At 33.5% G+C, this 22,086-nt stretch overlaps 2 protein-coding genes across 2 annotated transcripts; one reads left to right on the top strand and one right to left on the bottom strand.

Annotated features, from left to right (window-relative positions):
- The first annotated feature begins 4,792 nt into the window (after positions 1–4,792).
- Positions 4,793–8,281, top strand: LOC11408024 (mitogen-activated protein kinase 3). Its single transcript, XM_024782037.2, has 6 exons — positions 4,793–5,080; positions 5,201–5,330; positions 6,511–6,648; positions 6,762–7,094; positions 7,346–7,529; positions 7,657–8,281. Exons 1-6 carry the CDS (start codon positions 4,920–4,922, stop codon positions 7,824–7,826), a joined length of 1,116 nt encoding a protein of 371 aa, XP_024637805.2. The 5' UTR covers positions 4,793–4,919; the 3' UTR covers positions 7,827–8,281.
- A 3,827-nt stretch (positions 8,282–12,108) lies between these two features.
- LOC11416915 (uncharacterized) lies at positions 12,109–19,664 on the bottom strand. The gene is made up of 11 exons (XM_024782840.2): positions 19,292–19,664; positions 19,015–19,209; positions 18,648–18,901; positions 18,454–18,539; positions 17,909–18,057; positions 17,305–17,441; positions 16,929–17,180; positions 13,715–16,827; positions 13,481–13,589; positions 13,163–13,243; positions 12,109–12,565 (listed from the first exon to the last, which is right to left on the bottom strand). Exons 1-11 carry the CDS (start codon positions 19,446–19,448, stop codon positions 12,485–12,487), a joined length of 4,614 nt encoding a protein of 1,537 aa, XP_024638608.1. The 5' UTR covers positions 19,449–19,664; the 3' UTR covers positions 12,109–12,484.
- Between the last annotated feature and the right edge of the window lie 2,422 nt (positions 19,665–22,086).

Raw genomic sequence — 22,086 nt, 5'->3', positions numbered from 1 at the left:
AGTGGTTTATGTGTCCTTGCTAATTGAGGACTAGGTGTTAGCGAGTAGTAAGTGTTGCATTTTAGAGATATTGACTTTGAAATCAACCACATTAGACAACTAATTTAGGGTGACGAAATACTCTTAAATCTAGAGTTTTTTCACGTCCGAGTCAAAATCAATAAGTTTGTTTAGTCTTTATTTTAATTTATCTAGAATTTTTCGGCGAAAGAGACAATTGTTTATTTCTTTTTAAATAATCCAAATGCTGCCATAAAACCCATAACCAACGAACAAATGATCAATATTTTCAGCTTGACCTCACCCACTCGAGCAAAGATTAGAATTGTGGGGAATAATACCACGATAAATCAAGCTATCCTTTGTTGGAATGAGATTGAGAAGCATCCTTCACACTACTATATCCCACACATAATCATAATAATCAAGCAAACCATATTGCAAAATACTGGAAGAAAGTAAATGGTTGGCCACTTGGCAGAGTACCCTTTGCCTGGATCTAGGCTCCAATCTCACTTGTCACCCACACCATCCTTGAAAAAAAAAATGTTAGACAACAACATACTGCACACACTCATCTACTCCTCCTCCCAAGTCAAAAGCCTACGCCACCATTTCCACCCATCTTCCCCGTCCCCCATCTCTGCCAGTGAAACAAAATGATTCTTCAATAATGAATATAGCCACCTAAACCTATCACTCATCACCCCTCCATCCAATCACTAGACTGACCAAAAGAAAGTCTTGGTCCCGTGACCCACAACCCACACCAAATTCTCGTCAAACCAACTCCCCACACCCAAACCTACACCTCTACGTATGGTCATGATATCGTGCCATCAATGTGAACCCATACGACCACCCTTTTTCACCCTCACCATCCTCTACCCCATACTTCGCTACCAACACCTTAAACCTTATACTCGATTGTTCCGCCTGCATTCTCCAACACCACTTTTATAACCATGGTAAATTAATTTGACTAATCCCCCTAACCCCAACCCTCCTTTCTCTTTATCCGAACAAATATTATCCCAGTTGATCCATGGTGATTTCCTAGACACCCCCCCACCAAAAAAAAAAAAAAAAAATCAAAATATAGATTTAATAGAGGAAATTATATATACATATGATGAAGTCTTCAAGAAGGAAAGAAAATAGATTAGGAGTGATGACAAGACATATTTAAGAAGAAACAAACGATTATCCAATAGCAAATTAGTTTAGTTAATGCAATTTAAATGGGTGATTGATTCAGTTCATTATGTGGTTAATGAGTTATTATATAGTTTAGTTTAGTTTTTTTTATAACCACAAATAAGTCCATGATTACCGACATTCAAATATTTGGTTCATTCAATTTATTACTGTTTAATGAATTACAATTATCAACTAAACATATTTAAAATGCTTTAAGCATGATCCAAGAACACTTAGATGAGAAGACAATATCTCTATGTTGGTATGAACAATGCATAATGTATGCAAGGTTTACTTTCTATCTGCATTTCATAAGGCTCGAGGGAGCGCACGGAAAATACTTTTTTTTTTTGAGAGGACGCACGGAAAATACATGTTTTATGCAAAAAAAAAAAAAGTCTTAATCATGAAATGAAAAAATGAACCACGTTGTGTTTTAAAAAAAAAAAAAAATCAATTTTCAAATAAATAAATATAATTGAACTACATCAAGATATTTGTTAATCACATAATGAACTGAATTAACTATGTTATTAAACCGTGTAACCATATAATAAATAAACAAACAATGTTAAGTGTCAAAAATCACCGTTAAAAAGTGATACCATTAACCAAGTACTATACATAATTAATCATTTATTTGTGCCAAAAATAGTTCAACTAACATTTCTGTTTTGAAATATTCAAGGTTCATCTAGTTTGAAAAAAAAAAAAAAAAAAAAAGAGTCAAAAATATTGTTTGAGAAAGTCAATAATGTTTAATAGTTTTCGAGGTAGTTATAGTATCAAGTCATCGATAGAAATAGAATGAGAAAAGAAACCCCCATTACCACTTACCATTGTCATGATATATTTATTATTATTATTCATTCTATTATCTGTAGAGAAGGGGCGCCCCGTGCTTCGTAGGTGAAGTTATTCTATTGCTGTTATTATTTGACTTTGTTATTCCATGTGGCTTGTGCATTTGTTCCTCACGTGCACATTATTGAAATGGAAAACACCAGATATTTTGTTTGCAAATATGAGACTAGGTCGTGTCTGAAATTTAATTTCTGTACCAAATGTTGACTCCTGAATAATAGGAATACATACACCTGCTATGAAGTTTACTCAATTATGAGACATGTTTAGGTCATTTTTAAGTTAATGTTCTATAAATTGAATCAAAACTAGCCGTCTAATTGGTTGAATTGTGGATCGATATTATTTATGATTAAGTTATTTGAGCGGTTTAATTGTGCTTTCTTATGTTTGAGCAAGTTAATAAAGTAGCTAAACTATGATATAGATATCTTGTCGATTGAGCGTCTGATTTGATTTTGGTTCTTAGGAGAAGGAGATTATGATAATTTAAAGCAAGTAAAATCTAATTAAAAGTTGTCCGAACCAAGATTTAATGTTTTCTCAAATGATTTGTCATATTCTAAATTGATTAATCACTTTGAGTTCAATCCATAGGAAATCCAATGGTTATGTAGTAACCCTAATCTTAATTATAAAGAATGACTCCCACAAAAAAAAACTTCATTTTTTGTAGTCAAGCTTCACCATAATTTTAAAATAATGAGTATGGTGTCAAATTGTGGTTACTATGCAAGTAAAGCTTGCAAAAGTTTTAAATTTTATATAGAAATATCATGCATAAAACAATTGAAAGATGACAAGATTTGAAATGTTTAACTATTCAATGAAACTTATCAAGGATATGTATATGAAGGAGAGAACTATTCATGAAGCATAAAATACAAACAAATAACTCGTTGAATTTGAAATGATCAGAAATGTGAATGACTTTGACGAAAGATTCTTGGACAAAAATTTGAGTGCACATTGATAAAAAAGAAATTTAAATGACTAAACAAAGGGTATAAAGACAATAGCTTGAAACGGAAGACGAGGAACGAGAAAGAAAGCAACAAATAATAAAACAAGAACAACAACATGAATGATTGAAAAGAAATTTCAATAAAGCGTAGAATTACAAGAATCCACACATCAGATTTGTGTCATGTTAACAAGAAAATATTAACGACTGTTGTTTAACCATATAAAGTAATAATTTTTATATTGAAAATTATGTAATTATGACTTTTACATGTGTTTGACTTGTATTTTTAAGATAAAATTATTTCTCGTTGTGGGTTCGTTAAATATTACTCTTAGCACACTTGTTAGCAAGACAAAAAAAATTACATATCAAGAAACACGTTCATACACATTTATTATAAAAAAATATTTTGGTTTTAGTTTTGGTTTTGGATTGAGAAAAGATAGGTGGACACCCCGTCCATCCAACCTACAAAGTATTATTACTTAACAAGTTTTTTTATATAGGTATTAGTACAACTTTATGCTACAAATTTGGCAGAGAATCAAGCCAGTAAATAAGTAGAGGATCAATAGGGTAATACATATTCTCACGCATATTGTTGGTTTTTGGAGCAATGTAGTGATAGAGAAGGATTATAGTCGAGAATATAAGAATGAAATCATTTTGTAATATGAGAACATTTTTATTTTTCCTTGCTTAGATTATCAAGAAAACCTAATCCACGGTGCCTTCAAACATTATGACGATCAAGTAAGTTAAAGGGCATGAGTGTGAGGTTTTAGGTTTTAGAAAATGTGTATTTGAATCTAGATTGACAACTTGGATGACAGTTGAGGGATGGTGTACCTGTAAACATTACGACAATCAAGTAAGTCAAATGTCATGAATGTAATGTTTTAGTGTTTAAAAAATGTGTACTTAAACATGTTTCATAAGTCAGGTTTTATAGGAAAAAGATAAAGGATTTTTTTTGGATAAAAACCCTAATTGAACAACTTTAGACATATCATTGTGTGATATTCATCATATTGTCCTACAAGGATTCCGAAATCTGGTTTTTGCGTATCTTTAAGCCTGTCCAAAACATAGTCTAAGATGAGTTAACATTGTTAGAGTGACCAATTACTACAAAGCAATATTCCTAACCATTTGCATAAAACGTTCCAAATGTTAATGTCATTTGTAAAAACATTAATTTAAACTAAACTCCAATTAAATATACATGTGTGTTTATTCCACATGAAAAACAACTCCTTATCTTAATCCTATATAATACATAAAAAACAGCTGTCAGATACAAATTGCCTATATATGTGCCAGAAAACAGTTGATCAATTATTTGAGTCATTAATCATTCTTAACTAAAATTGTAGTGATACTAATATATACGTATATGATCTCTTTTTAATGACGGAAAGAGGGGCCTAATTAGTCCATTTTAGGAGAGATTTTAATTTTATATCAAGGTGTAGGTATCAGTCAATTTTTGTATATAATATTTAAATCCCTCTGACTTATTTTATTTCTAATGATATTATATTTTAGTCATTCATTAAGATAGTAGTTGAAATAATTGAACAAGCTAAGACCGTAGATTAGAGGCGGCTACAATCACAACCGTCCGATCAAAAATACAAACGCGTCGTTCTTGTAACGCGCGTGTGTTAATCTCCTTCGCGCGTTTTCGCACCTTCTTCGTAGCATCTTCTCCGAAAATAGATTCTATAAAATTCAACGTGCTTCACAAGCCGAGTCAATAACTCACTATAAACATTATTTAAATTGAAATTCACCGCCTTCTTCTTCAACACACTACCATCGCCGACGCTTTCTAGAGAGAGAAAAAAATTCTTGAGAGTGAAGAAAATCAAATCAAATCAAATCAATGGCCGGAGTTAACCAAAACGGCGTCGCTGAGTTTCCGGCGGTTCAGACTCACGGCGGACAGTTCGTTCAGTACAACGTGTTCGGTAATCTTTTCGAGGTTACGGCTAAGTATCGTCCTCCGATCATGCCTATTGGTCGTGGTGCTTACGGAATCGTTTGGTATTGCTTCGTATAATCTACTTCTTTTTTGAATCGGTTTTGTTTATGATGGATTTGATTTAACGGTTTTGGAAAGTGAGAAATGAATCTGATTTGTTTTTGTTGATGTGATTTTTGAAGTTCGTTGTTGAATACGGAGACGAATGAGTTGGTTGCTGTGAAGAAGATAGCGAATGCTTTTGATAATCATATGGATGCGAAGCGTACGCTCCGTGAGATTAAGCTTCTTAGGCATTTAGATCATGAAAATGTGAGTAGTTATCTTTAAATTCTTAATTACTAAACTTTATTTGATTAATTAGATAGTTTCATTGAATTGACTTATTCCGGTTTATTCACTGCATAAACATTTTGAGAGTGTTCAGAAGAACTTATCAAAACGGCTTATGACATGTTTATAAACTATCTTTAGCTTATTTATTTTTGTAAGCTATTAACTTCTAAAAATACCAAAAAGCAGTGTAACTTTATTTTATATTTAATTATAAATAGCTAAAATAATCATTTATACATATGATAAACACTTATGTTATAAGCTGCAAATTAAGTTGTTAATCTATATGCTTTGTATGGTATAAATTTTCTAATCTGTGTGAAAAAGGACAATTAATAGTCAATTAAGGTAAAACTATTTGAAATTCTATATGGCTTTTTTTAGCATTGCTGCTACTTTCTGCGAAAGGTTCTTAAGTACCTATCACTATCATTGTTGTTGATAATATCGCGTTGACATTTCAAGTCATACATGAAGGATTGAGGAATACAAGTATTGTACGTAATGATCATGGAAAATTTGGTTCCTATTTTAGGAGTCGTACATTAAATGATTTTTTTTTTTGAAGTAAAAGTGTCGTACATTAAATGTTGAAAAATATGTGTGGTGAGTAGCTACACGTTTGTTGAGATTTAATGGAAACAAGCCATCTCTCTTGACAATGGTGGACCATGATGATTGAGAAAAAACCAAGTCAATAATGGAAAAAGATAATGCCCAAAAGAATAATTATGAAGAGTGTGACACCAATTATTTGTGTAAGGCTGAATTAAGTTCAATATCTAATAATAACTTATTGCTTTTGAAAAATATATGACACAAATTTAGTTAACAGGACTAATAAATCTTAGATAGGCTCTGATATCATCTTAAATTTTGGGTTGGTCCTAACTCAACTCTTACAAAACCGGCCTTTAAAATGGGTATTGCCTTCATTTATAATCACATTTTTTGGTCTTTTCTCACTCAATGCGGGACTCTTAACGGTTATATTTTTTTCCTTTCGAATAATACATAATTGGTTCATGCCTAATTGATTACTTTCATACATTTTAAAGTTTACACTGTAGTTTAAGTCTTAAAGTATCAAATGTGCAAATCTCAATTTGATAAATGTATATTTAGTAATGGTTAAAATGTTTGTTTTTTAAAACAGGTAATTGGTTTAAGAGATGTTATTCCACCACCCTTGCGTAGAGAGTTTAATGATGTTTACATAACCACCGAACTCATGGATACTGATCTTCACCAAATCATTCGCTCTAATCAAAACCTGTCAGATGAACACTGCCAGGTCAGTGTTTTGAATTTGTTGTTTTTAGTATCAAAATCATTGCCTTAACTTTTTTGCGCTGGAATTAATTGAACTACTCGTTTTGCTGATGATTGTATGCCTTGTACTTGCAGTACTTTTTGTATCAGATTCTTCGTGGGCTAAGGTATATACATTCTGCAAACATAATCCATAGAGATTTGAAACCAAGCAACCTGCTGTTAAATGCAAATTGCGACTTGAAGATTATTGATTTTGGTCTTGCGCGACCAACTATGGAAAGTGACTTCATGACAGAATATGTTGTCACGAGATGGTATAGGGCTCCTGAATTGTTGTTGAACTCCTCAGATTACACCTCTGCAATAGATGTCTGGTCTGTTGGTTGCATTTTTATGGAGCTTATGAATAAAAAGCCTCTGTTTCCTGGCAAAGATCATGTGCATCAAATGCGCTTATTGACAGAGGTAAGACTATAGGAATCAGCATAACTAATCATTTTCTTAAAAAATTTGCATTATCTTAAACGACACTTATAATGTGGCGGATGGAGTAAAACATTACACTAAATGTTTTCTCTAGTTGCTACTTACTCATATAAGTTGATATTCATATAAATATTTCATTATTAATGCCTTGAATACAATCAATAGTTTAATCATAAAAGTAGTAATATATCATATATGCTTAATTGCTTACACTTGTTGTTTTTCTACAGCTTCTTGGCACTCCAACTGACGCTGATGTGGGGTTAGTAAAAAATGACGATGCGAGAAGATATATCCGACAACTTCCTCAGTATCCTCGTCAACCTTTGAATAGGGTTTTCCCCCATGTTCATCCCTTAGCCATTGATCTTGTCGATAAAATGTTGACAATTGATCCTACCAGAAGAATTACAGGTAATTTTCTCATCCTTGCATTCATTTATGTCTCTATAGCTAGATAAAGCAGTAATGGGTTCATTTTGAATATAATGTTGAATTACATTGAATAAATTTTCATATCTGCTTGTTTAAATATTGGCAGTTGAAGAAGCACTGGCTCATCCATACCTTGAAAAACTGCATGACGTAGCTGATGAACCTATCTGCATGGAGCCATTCTCATTTGAGTTTGAGCAACAACATTTGGATGAAGAACAAATAAAGGAGATGATCTACAGGGAAGCATTAGCACTCAATCCTGAGTATGCTTAAAGCAGAAAAGTAGAAGGAATAATAAGTTAATAAGCAGAAAGGAATTTATTTTCGAATTTTTCATCAAATTCCCAGCAGTGCAAATATGCAAGCAGGAAAGGATTAAGTTGAATGAGAATTCAATCTGTTGCCAGCTAAACCCTTTAGGCGAGTTCAATCTGTGTGAGTAGTTAGGGCAATTATAGCTTACCCTGCTTTCTGTTGTAAAGTGTAATGTAATAACATTAAATTAATCTCTATAATTTTTTTTAACCCTGTTCCGTTGGGTTAGTTGTATTTTTTTGGGGTCTGTTTTCTCGGTTGACTATGGACTCAGCTTGTAATTTGGTCAAGTTATTTGCATTGTTGTAACTTATTGGTACCATGATTTATAGCTTTTTTCTGCTATACTATTCGTATAGTGGATATGAATTCAGTGAGCAAAACTTTAAGATAAGTTACTTCCTGAATGGTTTAGAAAATCTGATGCTTTCTTCTGACTTGTTGCCTTTCAAGTTTAATACTGTCAATAACTCAAGATTAGTACTGTCACAGGCATGGATTTTTTTTTTTTGAACCAGTGTCATAGGCATGGATTGCGTATTGATTTTTTTCTTGAACCAGTGTCATAGACATGGATTGCGTATTGATTTTTTTTTTTTATCACAAGTTTCTTCCACCGAAGATGATCCTATTTGAGGCACCACCAAACATCAAACATAGACACCTCTCAACGAAAATTTTAACATTAGTTTGCCATATTATGAGAGATTAGACTCTTCCGGTAACTTTCCGATGATTTTTAAAAAAGGAGAAAATCAAGCTTCAATAGAAATACTACAGCCTTATATCAAAACCTCAAAATGTAACAGAACAATTATGTGAAATTGTACTATTTTTGAAGGTAACTCCGAAGTGAACCTAACAAAACCAATGAAGCATTAAGCAGTATCAGGCATATTAATTAAGCAGATTTATTCTTTCAGACCCTCATTATGCAGTACTTAAATTAATTAAGACACGTCAACACTCATTGGGTGGAGAATATCCTAAAATGCAACTATCCACCATAACAGCCTTATATTTTATTAAGGCACTTCTGTTCTGAATAACCAGCCAAATTAAAAATCAAGAGCAATTAAAAATCAAGAGCTCTACAAAGTACAAAATATATATAAATCTAATTATTATCTATTTTCATTTACAACACTTACTGTAAAAAAAAAGTGAACAACATTATAAGAAGACTTTAGTGAGTTATGCAACTAAGTACCTAACCAACAAGAATACCGTTAATTAGTTAGTTGAACTCCCATATCATATATATTACAAAGGGTTTACTCAAGTCACACACTATCTAATATCTATCATTTCTTCTCCTAGTTTCCATCCAAGAGACCAATATCACCATGGAACAACCTGCACCAGATTCTCCAACGCAGCAACAAGAATCAATGCAAGACTCTCCTTCTCCCCCACACCAACAACCACCATCCGACTCTCTTCCACTGCCACAGCAACAACCACGTGACTCTCCTCAGCAGAAAATACAATCTGCACAAAACTCACCAGAATAATGGCTGCCGCATCCAAGAGTATCCAGGGAGGTTCTTACATTGGAAATAGCTTTTCAATCGCACTCACGGCTGACATATGGAAGGGTGTATAGGGTCCTCGTCTTTATGAGGATTCTCGGTCATCATCACCAAGACCAACACTCGTCTTCATGGAAAGCATCATTGGTACCGTGTTTTCCAACTTCGAGTATTAAAGCTGATTCAAACAAGTTGTCCTGAAGAATATCTGATCAACATTAAAATTATTGAGGCTATTGCTGATAATACATCAATTTTAATTTTGGGGACAAGTTGTGTTATGATTAATCTCAATGTTTTTCTCTGGTAGTTTCAATGACCTTGTAGTTTTTCTTTTATATAATGTATGCAGGTTAATTCTTGAAATAGTTTTTGTTTTGGATGAAAGGCGATACTGTTGGAACTTATTCTCTTTTTATGTGAAATACTGTTGGAATTTTCTTCGAGAATATATAATATATAGTTTTTTTATAAGCAAAAATATTAAGGTAGTACAAGGATACTTTAATCGATTACAAATAAAATAGTGTTAACCACAAGACAAACTAAGGATTAGAACACCAAACTGAGAAGTAAAACAAGGTTGAACTCTAGTTCTAGCTATAAACCATGGCTATGATAAAGTCTTATTGCTATCCAAAACAACTGAAACCTCACCAACAGCTCCTTTGAACAAAATGTCATTTCTCTTCGACCATAAACACCAAGAGGTGGCTAGCCAAATTAAGCTTTTCATTTTTTATGAACTCCCATTCACCATCTTTCTAAATTAAATAAAATGCAAGTCTCCTTCAGTTTCAATGTCCAACTATGATGCACAAATACATATGATACGGCGTATTTGATACGACAACACATTATTTCTTAGAAAATATAGGTTACATTTAATGTTTAGGATACATATACCTAAAAACAAAAAATTTACAAAATAGTGAATACAACATAAAAATATTAAACAAGAAAATAACGAACGAAAAACATATATATAAAATATTTATTGAAATTAAAGAAATTAAGAATAGAAAGATATAAAACTTAAGGAAAAAAAAGATATTGTTTTAACCGTTTTATTTTGGACTATTGAGTGGGGTAGGTGTGTTACCATCAATAACGGAAGAAAAAATCGAGCATGAGATAACTGGTGTATCCCAACATATCAGTTTTGGATACATATCCAATACGATACAACAAGAAAATTTATGTATCTGTGTGCATCATTGTCCAATGATGTGCCTATCCATGAGCAAACTTTTCTCCATACCACTTTTGGTGAAAACACATGAGAATCCAATGTGTGAAATAGTTTCCAAGTCTTGAAAGAAAAATGCACACACTAAATTATGGTTTCCATGTAAGATACCTCTTTTGCCGAGTTCATTACGAGTGGGCAAAAATCCATGTAAAAGTCTCCATCCAAAGACTTGGATTTTATACTGCACATTTGTACTCCTTAAATCAACAACCGCTTTGTTCAAGTTTCCCCTCAAATCACTTTGATTTGCTGATGAGTTGAGCTCTTTATAACTATGTTAACAGTGAAATCATTTGGTCGATGTGTATCCAAATATATTCATTTATGCCTGACCTGTACAGTTTTGATAAATGCTCTCAGACAGCTTCATTCAACTCAGAATACAGAATGCTAAATTTCCAATTCCAACAACTATTTGTCTAAAGTCCCGCTCACACATTGGAAAATCTATATTTAAAATCTTCAGATATAGAGATCTATACATGTGTAACAATAGTTCTGACCAGTTTAGCACTATGTTCAATAAGTATGCACCATTTCCATTTATTCAACGGTGCTAGAGATTTGACTAAACTCTGTAATTTGCTTAAGTTATTTGCATTGATATAACTCATTGCTAATTTGCTACCATGATTTATAGCTTTTTCTGCTATATTATTCATAGAGTGCATATGAATTCTGTGGGTAAAACTTTCAGTTAAGTACTTCCTACATGGTTCAGAAAATTTGATGCTTTCCTTTGGCTTGTTGCCTGTCATGTTTGATTCCGGACTTTAGTTCACTATACTACGGAAGATTTTTGACAAGGAACAAAATTACATACTACTTTTTCAAATGTCAAATTTTTTACAATATATTAAAGGCTTAATGATGTGATTAGTCCTTGCAATTAGGCGTCATTTAAAAATTCGTCCCTGTAATTGCTAATCCTTGCAATTGTTAATCATTTAAAATTTGGTCCTTGGACCAACTTAATCACTGCCACGTCAATAATTTGATGACGTGGCAATCACTGTCACACATGAAATTCCAATTTTGCCCTTAAGAAAAGGACAAAATATTGAAGAAAGAATTGGAAACCCAGGGGTAAATTTGGAATTTCATGTGGCGTGGCAGTGATTAAGTGGGGAGAGGGATGAAATTTTAAATGATTAACAATTGCAAGGCTAAATTGCCAGGATTAGCAATTACAGGAACGAATTTTTAAACGATCCCTAATTACAAGGACTAATCACTTTATTAAGCCTATATTAAATTAAACTCTACGATAAAATGTGACAATTACGAAATGCTTGCTATTGGAAATCTATAGAAACCTTATCTTCACCGTCTAAAATAGTTTAATTGCAGATACATATAATAAATAATTATCCAAGAACTTGACATACAATAAGCAACTAGTAAATATCTATGATCTATCTTATGCCATGAATCTTATATAAAATGGCAGAACATATTGAAAGTAAATTGCATTCGATTTTATCTCTTTTAAACTGTGATGAAAGAGCTGCATCGAGCTAAACAGGACACCATGTAGATTAGTCTCAGCATCTTATACCCCGTGGAGAACTTGGAAAAAAGTTCATATTGAAGAGGAAAAAAAACTAGGACACCAATATCATTTACAATTTGAGAACAATCAGTTTAATACTTATTTATACGCATCTCCAAAAAAAGAGTAAGGCGTAATTGTGGCAACTGGTTAAATCTATCCACGTGGCACTTTGCGCCGCAGAACTTGTTATAACTTCTAAAAAGCTGTCAAAGAATTGATTCATGCAAAAAAAATGTTAGTGATTAATGAGGTTGTATCTGATCAAATCCAAGACTTGTCATGATGGATCAGAATTCTGGATGTTATGCTTGGTTACTTTGGTACAATCAAATGGTCCAATCGCTTGATTTTTCTTCACCTGCAAATCAAAATGAAACAAAGAAATAAGCTATATACTCACAATAATACATTATCAAAATGAATAACATTAATGATATGCAACTTTTATAATGTGAAACTCCACAAATTTTCTAGTCATCCTAATTCCAATGGATTATCTAATTCTAATCACAAAATACGACTATCAAATACTTAGCTCTTGACTCTAGTGTTACATGTTTTTAAATTAAGGATTAAATTCATAGAAATTACACAAATAAATGAGACTGCAAAATTTCCCATTTTAATAGAGCAGTTTCTGTTCCCTGCCCTGTCCATTCTAGTTCAGGAAACATCAGCAAGAAACCAAGTTTGTCCCATTTCCTTTCAAGATATCCAAAACCACAAAGATACTTAAAGTAAGATGTATATTATGTTCGTTTTCTATTTCTTGGTCAAATTCCTTTTTTGTGTGCGTTGTTTGTTGCAGTATACACTGGTATGGGACTATGCGGTAGGTAATCTTAAATTGCTGCATCCTATTTTGAAAGGAAAAAGAAAAACCAGTTGTTCCCACAACAACCTTACGCTTCACTTCGAATATGAATAAAATCTAGATACCGAAGAATGGACCTACCGGTGACCAAGGACTTGGTTCATGCTGCGCCTTCTCAGGGGGGGAATTTTGTACAGCGCCGCCTTTCATCGTTAAAATCTCCTGAGACACAAAGAATAAGATGAATTAAACATGGTAAAAATCACCGCACTGCAAAGAACTAATAATGGTCTATGTAGAGTTAACAATCATGAACATACATAATCATAAATATTAAGAAAGGATTGATGTTAAATCCCAAAAACTTGGCAATGCAAGACTTCAAAATAGAAAACAAGAAAATAGGCATGAAAGAAATACTATGTCATGCAAAGAAACTTGGTAAGAAATCTGAGTCACCTCTCCTGCGGCTTCTATTGCAGCTAACCATTCCTCAGTAAATGGAGCAACATTTGGTGGAGGCTTCAAGATAGGAACTTCCTGCTTGCTTTTAGTTGCAACCTTCTCACTGCCATTCGCAAAATTAACATTAATAACTCAATTTGTGAAGCTTCAAAACAGTCTTAAATTTAAAATGGAAAGGTTGCCAAAGCGTACATGAACAAAAGTTATATGGCAAAATAAGATACTCACAGATGAATCATTTTGCTGTTGTCTTCTGGAAAGTTGATGTTGCATTTTGTCTGACATAGCATGTCAGTTTTAGGCAACTTATCATTCCTGCAGATATTAGTTTCACCTACATCTGATAAACTTTCACTGTTTACTGAACTAACATCGCTGCCTTGTGGGATTGTTGCATCGAAGGTTGGATTCTCTGTAGCTAGCAACTTTGATTCTTCACTGAAAAGGCATTGCTCCTCCGATTTCAAAGCAACTGAACTGGTAAAGGGATCTTCACTAACTTCAATAGAAAAATCAAATTCAGCAGAAACAACATCCTCAATGAGTTTCAATGAGCTAACTTCGCTGTCCTGTGGGATTGTTTCATTGAAGGTTGGATTATCTGAAGCTAGTAACTTTGATTCTTCACTTAAAAGACATTGCTCCTCAGATTTCAAAGCAACTACACTTGTAAAGGGATCTTCACTCACTTGAGTAGAAGAATCAAACTCAGTAGAAATAATCTCATTGAGTTTCACCGGATTTACTTCGCTGCCTTCTGGGATTGTTGCATTGAAAGTTGGATTATCTGAAGCTAGTAACTTCGAATTTTCACTTAAAAAACATTGCTCCTCAGACTTCCAAGCAGCTACACTTGCAAAGGGACCTTCACTCACTTCAGTAGTAGAAGAATCAAGATAAGCAGAAATAGCAATCTCATTGTGTTGAACTTCAACTACCGACGATATGTCCGAAGAACCTTCTTCAGCACCATCGATTTGCAAAAGCTCCACCTTTTCATCCCCATCATGATTTGCATCTTTGTTTTCAGGCATATCTTGAATATGATGATTGGAAGGATTGTGCTCATTACTCCCTTCAAATGCACCCTCAACTAAATTTTGTTCATTGATTTCTGCAGATGAAGCAATATTTGTTGGTACACATTCAATATCCAAGTGCAATATGTTATTAACACGCTGGGAATCAAGAGCAACAACATCACTAGGTTTTTGCAACCGAGGAAGATGGGAATCCTCATTTCTATTATTATCATCTGCCAATGAGAACTGATCATTAATAAGCGCAGGACAGTGTTTGCTGCTGCAGTCATATGCCACAGGAATTTCATCAAAGGATTGCGCTTGTGCCTCTTCCATGTGTGATTCCTCAATATCTCGGTAATTGTGATGATTAGAAGTACCACACTCATTTGTATCGAACCTGCATCCTTCAAATGCACCGTCAACTAAAGTTTGTTCCTTGATTTCTGCAGATGAAACGATAATTGTTGGCAGAAAGTCACTATCCAAGTGCAGTCTGTTATTAACAACCTGGGTATCTACAGTAGCCGCAGCGCTAGGCTTTTGAAACTCAGGAAGATGAGAGCATGCATTTATATTATTATCTGCCAATGAAAGCTGAGTATGCTGTAAAAGGCCAGAGGAATTTTCAGCTCCAGTGCCAATAGGATCCTCGATGTTTGAAATTACATCTGGAGAAACTTCAGAAAACTCACTCTGATGAAACAAGTGCCCATGATTTGGCACTAGACTCTCATCTTCACAAGATATTTTATTAATTTCAGGATATATAAACACACTACCAGCTTGCTGCTCAATGTTTCCAGGGACATCACACTGAACCTCACAGTTTATTGAAGTATCTGTAGAAAAATTGCCATCTTTAATCTGCAATTCAGAAATGCTGCTGCTGTTGGTAATTGGCATATTATTTCCCCCGGAATCACAACCAGTTTTTACCGTTGGACATAGTTGAGGTGTTAAGCGGAGGTTTATTACATTATTCTCAGGAAAAGGTCTTCGTTCCGGAGAAACATTAGTTACAATAGTGCAGCAAGCAGTTGCTGAAACAGTCATACAACCTTCACTCAACTTATCCAATTCAAACTCCCGGGTTCCATCATGAATTGCTTTCGAGTCAATAACCTGGTCGTATTGCCCATCCATTGGGATTCTTGGGGAGAAACCTGATTGACCATCTACTGGAAGCTGACAGTCTTTGATTTCAGCTATTTTTGATTCATTCTTAGAAGCACCATTGATTTCTAGTATAGACTTCTCAGGAGAACCTTTAGAAAATAAGGTTGTCACCTGAGCTGGCTGAGAACTATTCATATCCGGTATATTTTCTTTTTCTGATCCAATTTCTCCTACACTACTAAGAAATGGAGTCTTGAGTTGTTCCCCCAGAAACTGCTGACTAACTGCCTCTAAATTACTTTGGGTGGTCTCATTGCAATTGATTGAGAGATTCTCATTCAATAAATGCAATTGTACATCTCCATATCTACCAAATTCACCAGCACCACAATTTACCTCTTCAGTATTCTTACACGGGGTTCCTTGTTCAGATCCTTCGGGAACAGTTTTCCAAAAATCATCAAGGCTGCAATTTAAAAGGGCAGTCTTGACACTATTGCATTCCTTAAACTCCCCAGAATGTTTTCCATCCTTAATAGAAGTTTCATGATCTGCCTGTAGTACCAAAATTTCCTTGAAAGCCGGAATGTCATAGGTGGGCCCTTTGATTTGGTCATTTTCATCTTGTGCTATAGCATTATGCACAGTATTTGAAACATTATTTGAAGTTTCTTGCATGATAGGACAGTTTGTAGACTGTGGCTCCACATATAAAGACTGATCCCCATTTGATGAAACATCATATAACTTTTCATCCATAGCACGGTCAGTCTCTTTCTCTAACTGCTCATGTGTGTGACTCTTTGTAAGAAGTTCCTTTTCATCTGTAGGGAATAATACCATGTTCTCAATGCCAGAATCGTGGTCATTTTCATGTAGTTCTCGTTGCTCCTGAGATTTTAACATGACATCCTCAAGAATATTTTTAACCTCTGGTTGCTTACTTATTTTTTCAAAACTTGAAGAGTCACATTCCACTTCAGCCATCTTCTTATTGTCTATTTGCACGACTATTTCTGACTTGACATCTGAAAGGCTTAATTCCTTAGTACGAATCTTGGCTGCCCCTTGGACAGTTTTTGACCTTGCATCATTAACAGAACTTGTTCCCAACTTCCTTAGTTTAGGAATGTTACTCTCAGAAGGTTTGCAAGGTATAGAGCTTTTCTGCAATTGGCCGTTTGAACTGGAAGCTTTAGCCTGCAAAGCAGTAATCAGGGACACAAGATCAATATGTGAGTGTTATTTTATAGATGCATTCTCCTAAATATGAAATACCGAACCAAACAGAGTAACCATACCTGAGAAAAGAATCCAATTGAGGGAGATGGCATCCTTAGGCCTGACGACTTTGATGTTTGAAAAAGAGTCTGTTGCTTTTTCTTATCAGTGTCAGAAATTCCGTGTGGGAGACAAGCTTCAGAAGCTTTATTTGCTCCACTTCCTGTTTGATGCATTTTGGATGGAGGAAAACCAGCTTCAGACACCTTATTTGCTCCATTTCCTGTTTGATTCATTCTGGATGGTGGACGTATCGCAGAAACCGAGTTATCCTGTGCAGGTTAAAAACATTTCAAGAGAATAATCAAATACTCAGTAGTTAAATAACAGGAATTACAAATCGATGGACTAAATGATGAATACTTAAAATCTAAAGTAATTGGATAAAGTACCCACCAAATGTTTTCCAGCCGGCTTGGTAAGAGTTCTACTAACAGAACATTTATCAGCCAGATCAACTTTTGGGATGCTTGCCACAGTTCTAGGATTTTTTGACGGGCCCTTTACTCCAGCATACTTCGGAACATTAGTGACTGTAGATGAGAAACAAAGTGAGCAGAACAAGATCAATAAATTTTGATGATTGGTAATTCAAGAAAAACCAGTATCTGTGAAATTCATAGAGATTACAGACCTCGAATACAATAACACTAAAATTGTTAACTGATCCAGCTTCAAATTATATAATAAAAATAATAGTACTTGAAAATTATAAGTTACACAGCCAGGGTTGCAAAATTTCAGGGATAGAAAAAGAGGGATTTCACCCTTCTGAAGTTCAGAAGCCTGAAGTACGAGATTCGTTTTAAACGGAAAAGTGAAAAATTAGCGATTGGTTAAAAAAGCCAATAGTTGAAATTATGATCATGCGCATGTGTTTTGTCTAACAAACTATAAAGTTCACGACAATAACTACTCATGTTTTCCTTCTAAAGTGTATTCCTTGTTTTGCAGGAGTTAAATCCAGAAAAAAGGATTAAATACAAACCGCGGAACTTACCAGGATTTGCAATTTGATTTCTCTTTGAGGAACCTGAGCTCAACATTCCACTCCTAGTGGTTGTTGCAGTTGCACTGGATTTTGGTACTGGTATCCTAGTGATTTTAGACTCTTTACTCGGAGTTTTCACAGTGACAGTTCTTTTCAGTTTTCAAAGGAGTTAAGGTAAGCACTTGCATTATTCAACAGAAATACAGACACAACTCAACTCCAGCACACACACTATAAGAGACTCCACTTGGAACAGTTTGAATCAACTTCAAATTTATAAAATCACTTCAATTAAAATAAGTTTACAGTTTCTCACTCATGAAAATGTCCTTATAAGTTACTTTCAACTTATTCAATATAACCTTTTTTTTTTTTTAAAAAAAAAAAAACTCATTTACATTAAGATTTTTCAACATTATTTTTCATAAGATTCTTCCATACTAAACTGACTATTAATAATAAGTAAGATTTTTTCAACATTATTTTTCATAAGATTCTTCCATACTAAACTGACTATTAATAATATGTATCTTAACAAGCAATGGCAAGGATATGATGATGAAGTTATGACCGGCCTTGGACAAGCACTGCGCTTATACTTATTTCCAACATCATTGACTGCAAGAATCTTCCGCTTTGCCTATAAACATATGTACAAAACAAAACAACACACGATAGAAATTAAGAACAGTTTAGCTATGATACACCGTTACATATACCGATAATGTAAATAGTATGATAGACTAACCAAGGAAGCAACTGGTATTGTTTTTTTGATGGATGAAACTGGCTTTGGAGATAAAGCCGAAACAGCACTAATCTTTCTATTTCTAATTGAAGCACCTCCAGATGAATGCTTAAACAGATTTTCTTCAATTTCCTGCAATGCTAACGAAGTTGTAGCTGGTTCTTCTTCCTCGATAGCTTCCAAATTCAAATTCGACTTTGAATTAGGAGTGACGGTACCACTTATCATAGAAAGCTCCAAGGGATTCAAAACACCTAATTATTAGGGTTTCAGCATTAACATTAATCAATCGGTAAAAAATAAAATTGCTCAAACTTTGACTTTCATTTTCACAACTCATCCAAGAAAAAATGGAAATAGAAAATACCTTGTTCGGTGAAAAAAGCTCGATCCCATGCCAAGCTTTTACGCAAATTAAAACCACCTAATTTCTTCTTCCTTTTCTTCTTTTGAGAAGAATCCAATCCTTCAGGTTTACTCCATTTTGCGTTTTCTTTATTGGCACTATCATTCCTCAACGAATCCAAATCTTCAGAATCAACATTATCAATTTCACTTCCCTCTGCAAATCACATTGGTAAATTATCATCCATTGCAAAATCATCGAAGAAAATTGAACAAAACGAAAATGTTAAAACCCTAACTGATTTGACGAGGACGAGATCTGGCGGAAACGAGAGGAGAGCAAGAGAAAACATTGGCGGCGGTGACAGTGGGAGTGCTGTCGGAGAGAAGAGAATCGTCTTCGCCGGAGATTTCTAAGAGAGAGAGATCGGAGATTGAATCGACGATGGATTTCATTGTAGTTTTCTTCTTCGATTTGAAGTTGTTGCTGAGAGTGTGAAGTGGATTTGAATTTACATCGATTGTTTTTTACTCTGTGAATGCTTCGAAATTTCAAAGTGATGGTAAGCGGGAATCGTTGTGTAACGGATTTACAAAGAATCTTCAAACGGTAGGGAAAGGATAAAGATGTAATTGGACAGTATTAACATTTGCAAGATCTAAGTTAGTCTGATTAGGCTTTGTTTGAGTTTGGAGGGAACGGGAGGGGAGGGGGTTGGAAATATATAGAAAAATGGATAAAAAATTCATATTTTTTTAAAGAACAGTTTCTTAAAGAACGATAAACTAATACTTATGATTAATATACTTTTAATTTTAAGAATATTACAATGCCTCTTAAATATTCTCTCAAAAATATGTTATATTTTTCTTTATGTGAGTACTAAACCAAGCAATCAATCAAATTATTCTCTAGTCAATGATTCTCTTAGATTTTTAGAGAGAGAAACTCCAATTTCTCTCTAAACTTTCTTTCTCCTTCGTTCATTGAGGAGGGGTGGTTTTAGGTCATTTTTTGACATAGAATCACCTCTCTACATCTTTTTTCCCCTTTTTCTTTCAATCTAAATAAGTGGTTTTCACATCTATCAAGTTTTTTCTTTTGTGTTTTTGTGATTTTATCGTCTAAGTGCGGCATTTTGTTGTTCATCGTCTTGTGCTCATAATTAATAATGCAAGTACATTGTTTGATGTATTCATTTGCTTTCCGCTCCTTGTATGTTTTATTTTTAAACATTCAGCCATATTAAATTTAGCTCACATTTTGGTTTTATGTTTCTCCAAAAAAAGAAAAATAGAAGCTGCTATATGAAGCTAAAAGTTGAGTGCATGGCTGAAGACCCTTCTACAAGCAAGCCAAATGATTATGCCAATATTTTGAATAAATTCAGTGTTACATATATATTGTTCTGTATTCAATACTTGTTCGTTTAATATAGAATTAAAGTTGAATATCTACTCGATCACCCAAAAAAATATTCGAATATCTCCTCCAAAAAAATTTGTAACATCTCTTTCTATTTCGAGACTTGAAGTACCTGGTGGCTGGTACTTTGTTGGACAATATTTTGTCTTCCATGTTGTTCATATATGTGGTGTCTTTGTTTGTAGTCGTTTAATATTTTCTGCAAAAGAATTCAACTTAGTTGTTCATATATGTGATTTTCCTACTAGTGTTATCATTGGTTGAAAGTGGTCTTGGGGTGTTTGCTTGGGGATGGATTTTTCGGTCTAGTCTGCATAATTATGCAGGGTGGGTGTGGCTTATTGGGAGTCCTATCTCTATCTTGATCTATTCTGCATGCATTGTAATTAGTCTAGGTTTTATTGATAATTTTTTTCTAGGTAAAATAAGCTTCATTCAATCGAATGTTAAAGTAACAACGATACAACCAAAAGGATCATGTATTGAGACATTCTTCATTCATATTTAATGATAAAGATAGTCAAATACTCGCTAAAGATACATATAGAATTTTCAAAGGACACTAAAGTTTACAAACCAAAAGCTAAAGCGTAATAATTAAACTAAATTTTTTTACATATGGCCAAAGGTCGGCAATAATTCGAGATCCACAGTTTTTAATTTCATCCATCTTTAAAAATATATATTTGCAAGTGTTCGCTCAAATCAGCTATAGGTGGTCTCTGAGATAACAATTTTGCCACACATTGACAAGACATTTGCGAGGTTGATTGGATACTGAACTTAATGATAGCCGCCATAAGCCCCTTACTCGAAATATAGTACCTATAAAATGAGCAAAACGTGGTCAATAAATTTTGAGGATTGATTGGTAGTAATTCAAGAGAAATACCTGTGAAATTCATAGAGATTACAAACCTCAAATTTTGTTAATTGATTAAAAACATGTGTGTGTGAAAATGAAATTCACATTATATAATGAAAATAATAATAGGGCATGCATGCATGTTACAAGTTTCATAGTCAGGGTTGCAAATGTTTGTGGATAAAAAAAAAAAAAATTAAATAAAAGAGGAATTTCACCCTTCTGAATAACAGATTCAATTTAAGGAGAAAATGAGAAGTTACTAACATACCGTTTGGTCAGACTTTTTTTCGATCTAAAAACTACTTTAAAATAAAGTTAAAATAAAACCTTTTAAGGAAAAAAAACTAAAACTGTTTGGTTTCTTTATTTTTATTAGTTCTAAAGTTATTTTTAAGTTAAAAGTTGTTTGACAAAATATTTTACAAAACTTTGAATTTATTATTTTTTTGGTGGTGACTGGGGTTGGAACCCGCGACCTTGCATATATTTATGCATTGTCTATATCAATTGTGTTAAGGTAGAGAATAGTTTGTTTTTTCTTTTCCAATTATACTGTATAACAAATTTTGTTATAAGAATACCATATTTTTTGTGTCATTTAAAAAGATAAGAATTTATATTGTATTATATAATATTATATTTATTACATGTGTCGTTGAAAAAGATATGTTTAGTTTTTTTAATAAGAAAAAGATATGCATAATTTGTTACAATATAAATGTGTAAAATATATATAAGTATAATTTTTTTAGGCATCTATACTTTTACTTTTAATTAAAATCAAAATTTTATAAAAATAA

The sequence above is a fragment of the Medicago truncatula genome, chromosome 4 (assembly GCF_003473485.1).
Source record: "Medicago truncatula cultivar Jemalong A17 chromosome 4, MtrunA17r5.0-ANR, whole genome shotgun sequence".
Taxonomy (NCBI): domain Eukaryota; kingdom Viridiplantae; phylum Streptophyta; class Magnoliopsida; order Fabales; family Fabaceae; genus Medicago; species Medicago truncatula.
This window is presented reverse-complemented; position numbering and strand designations above follow the sequence as displayed.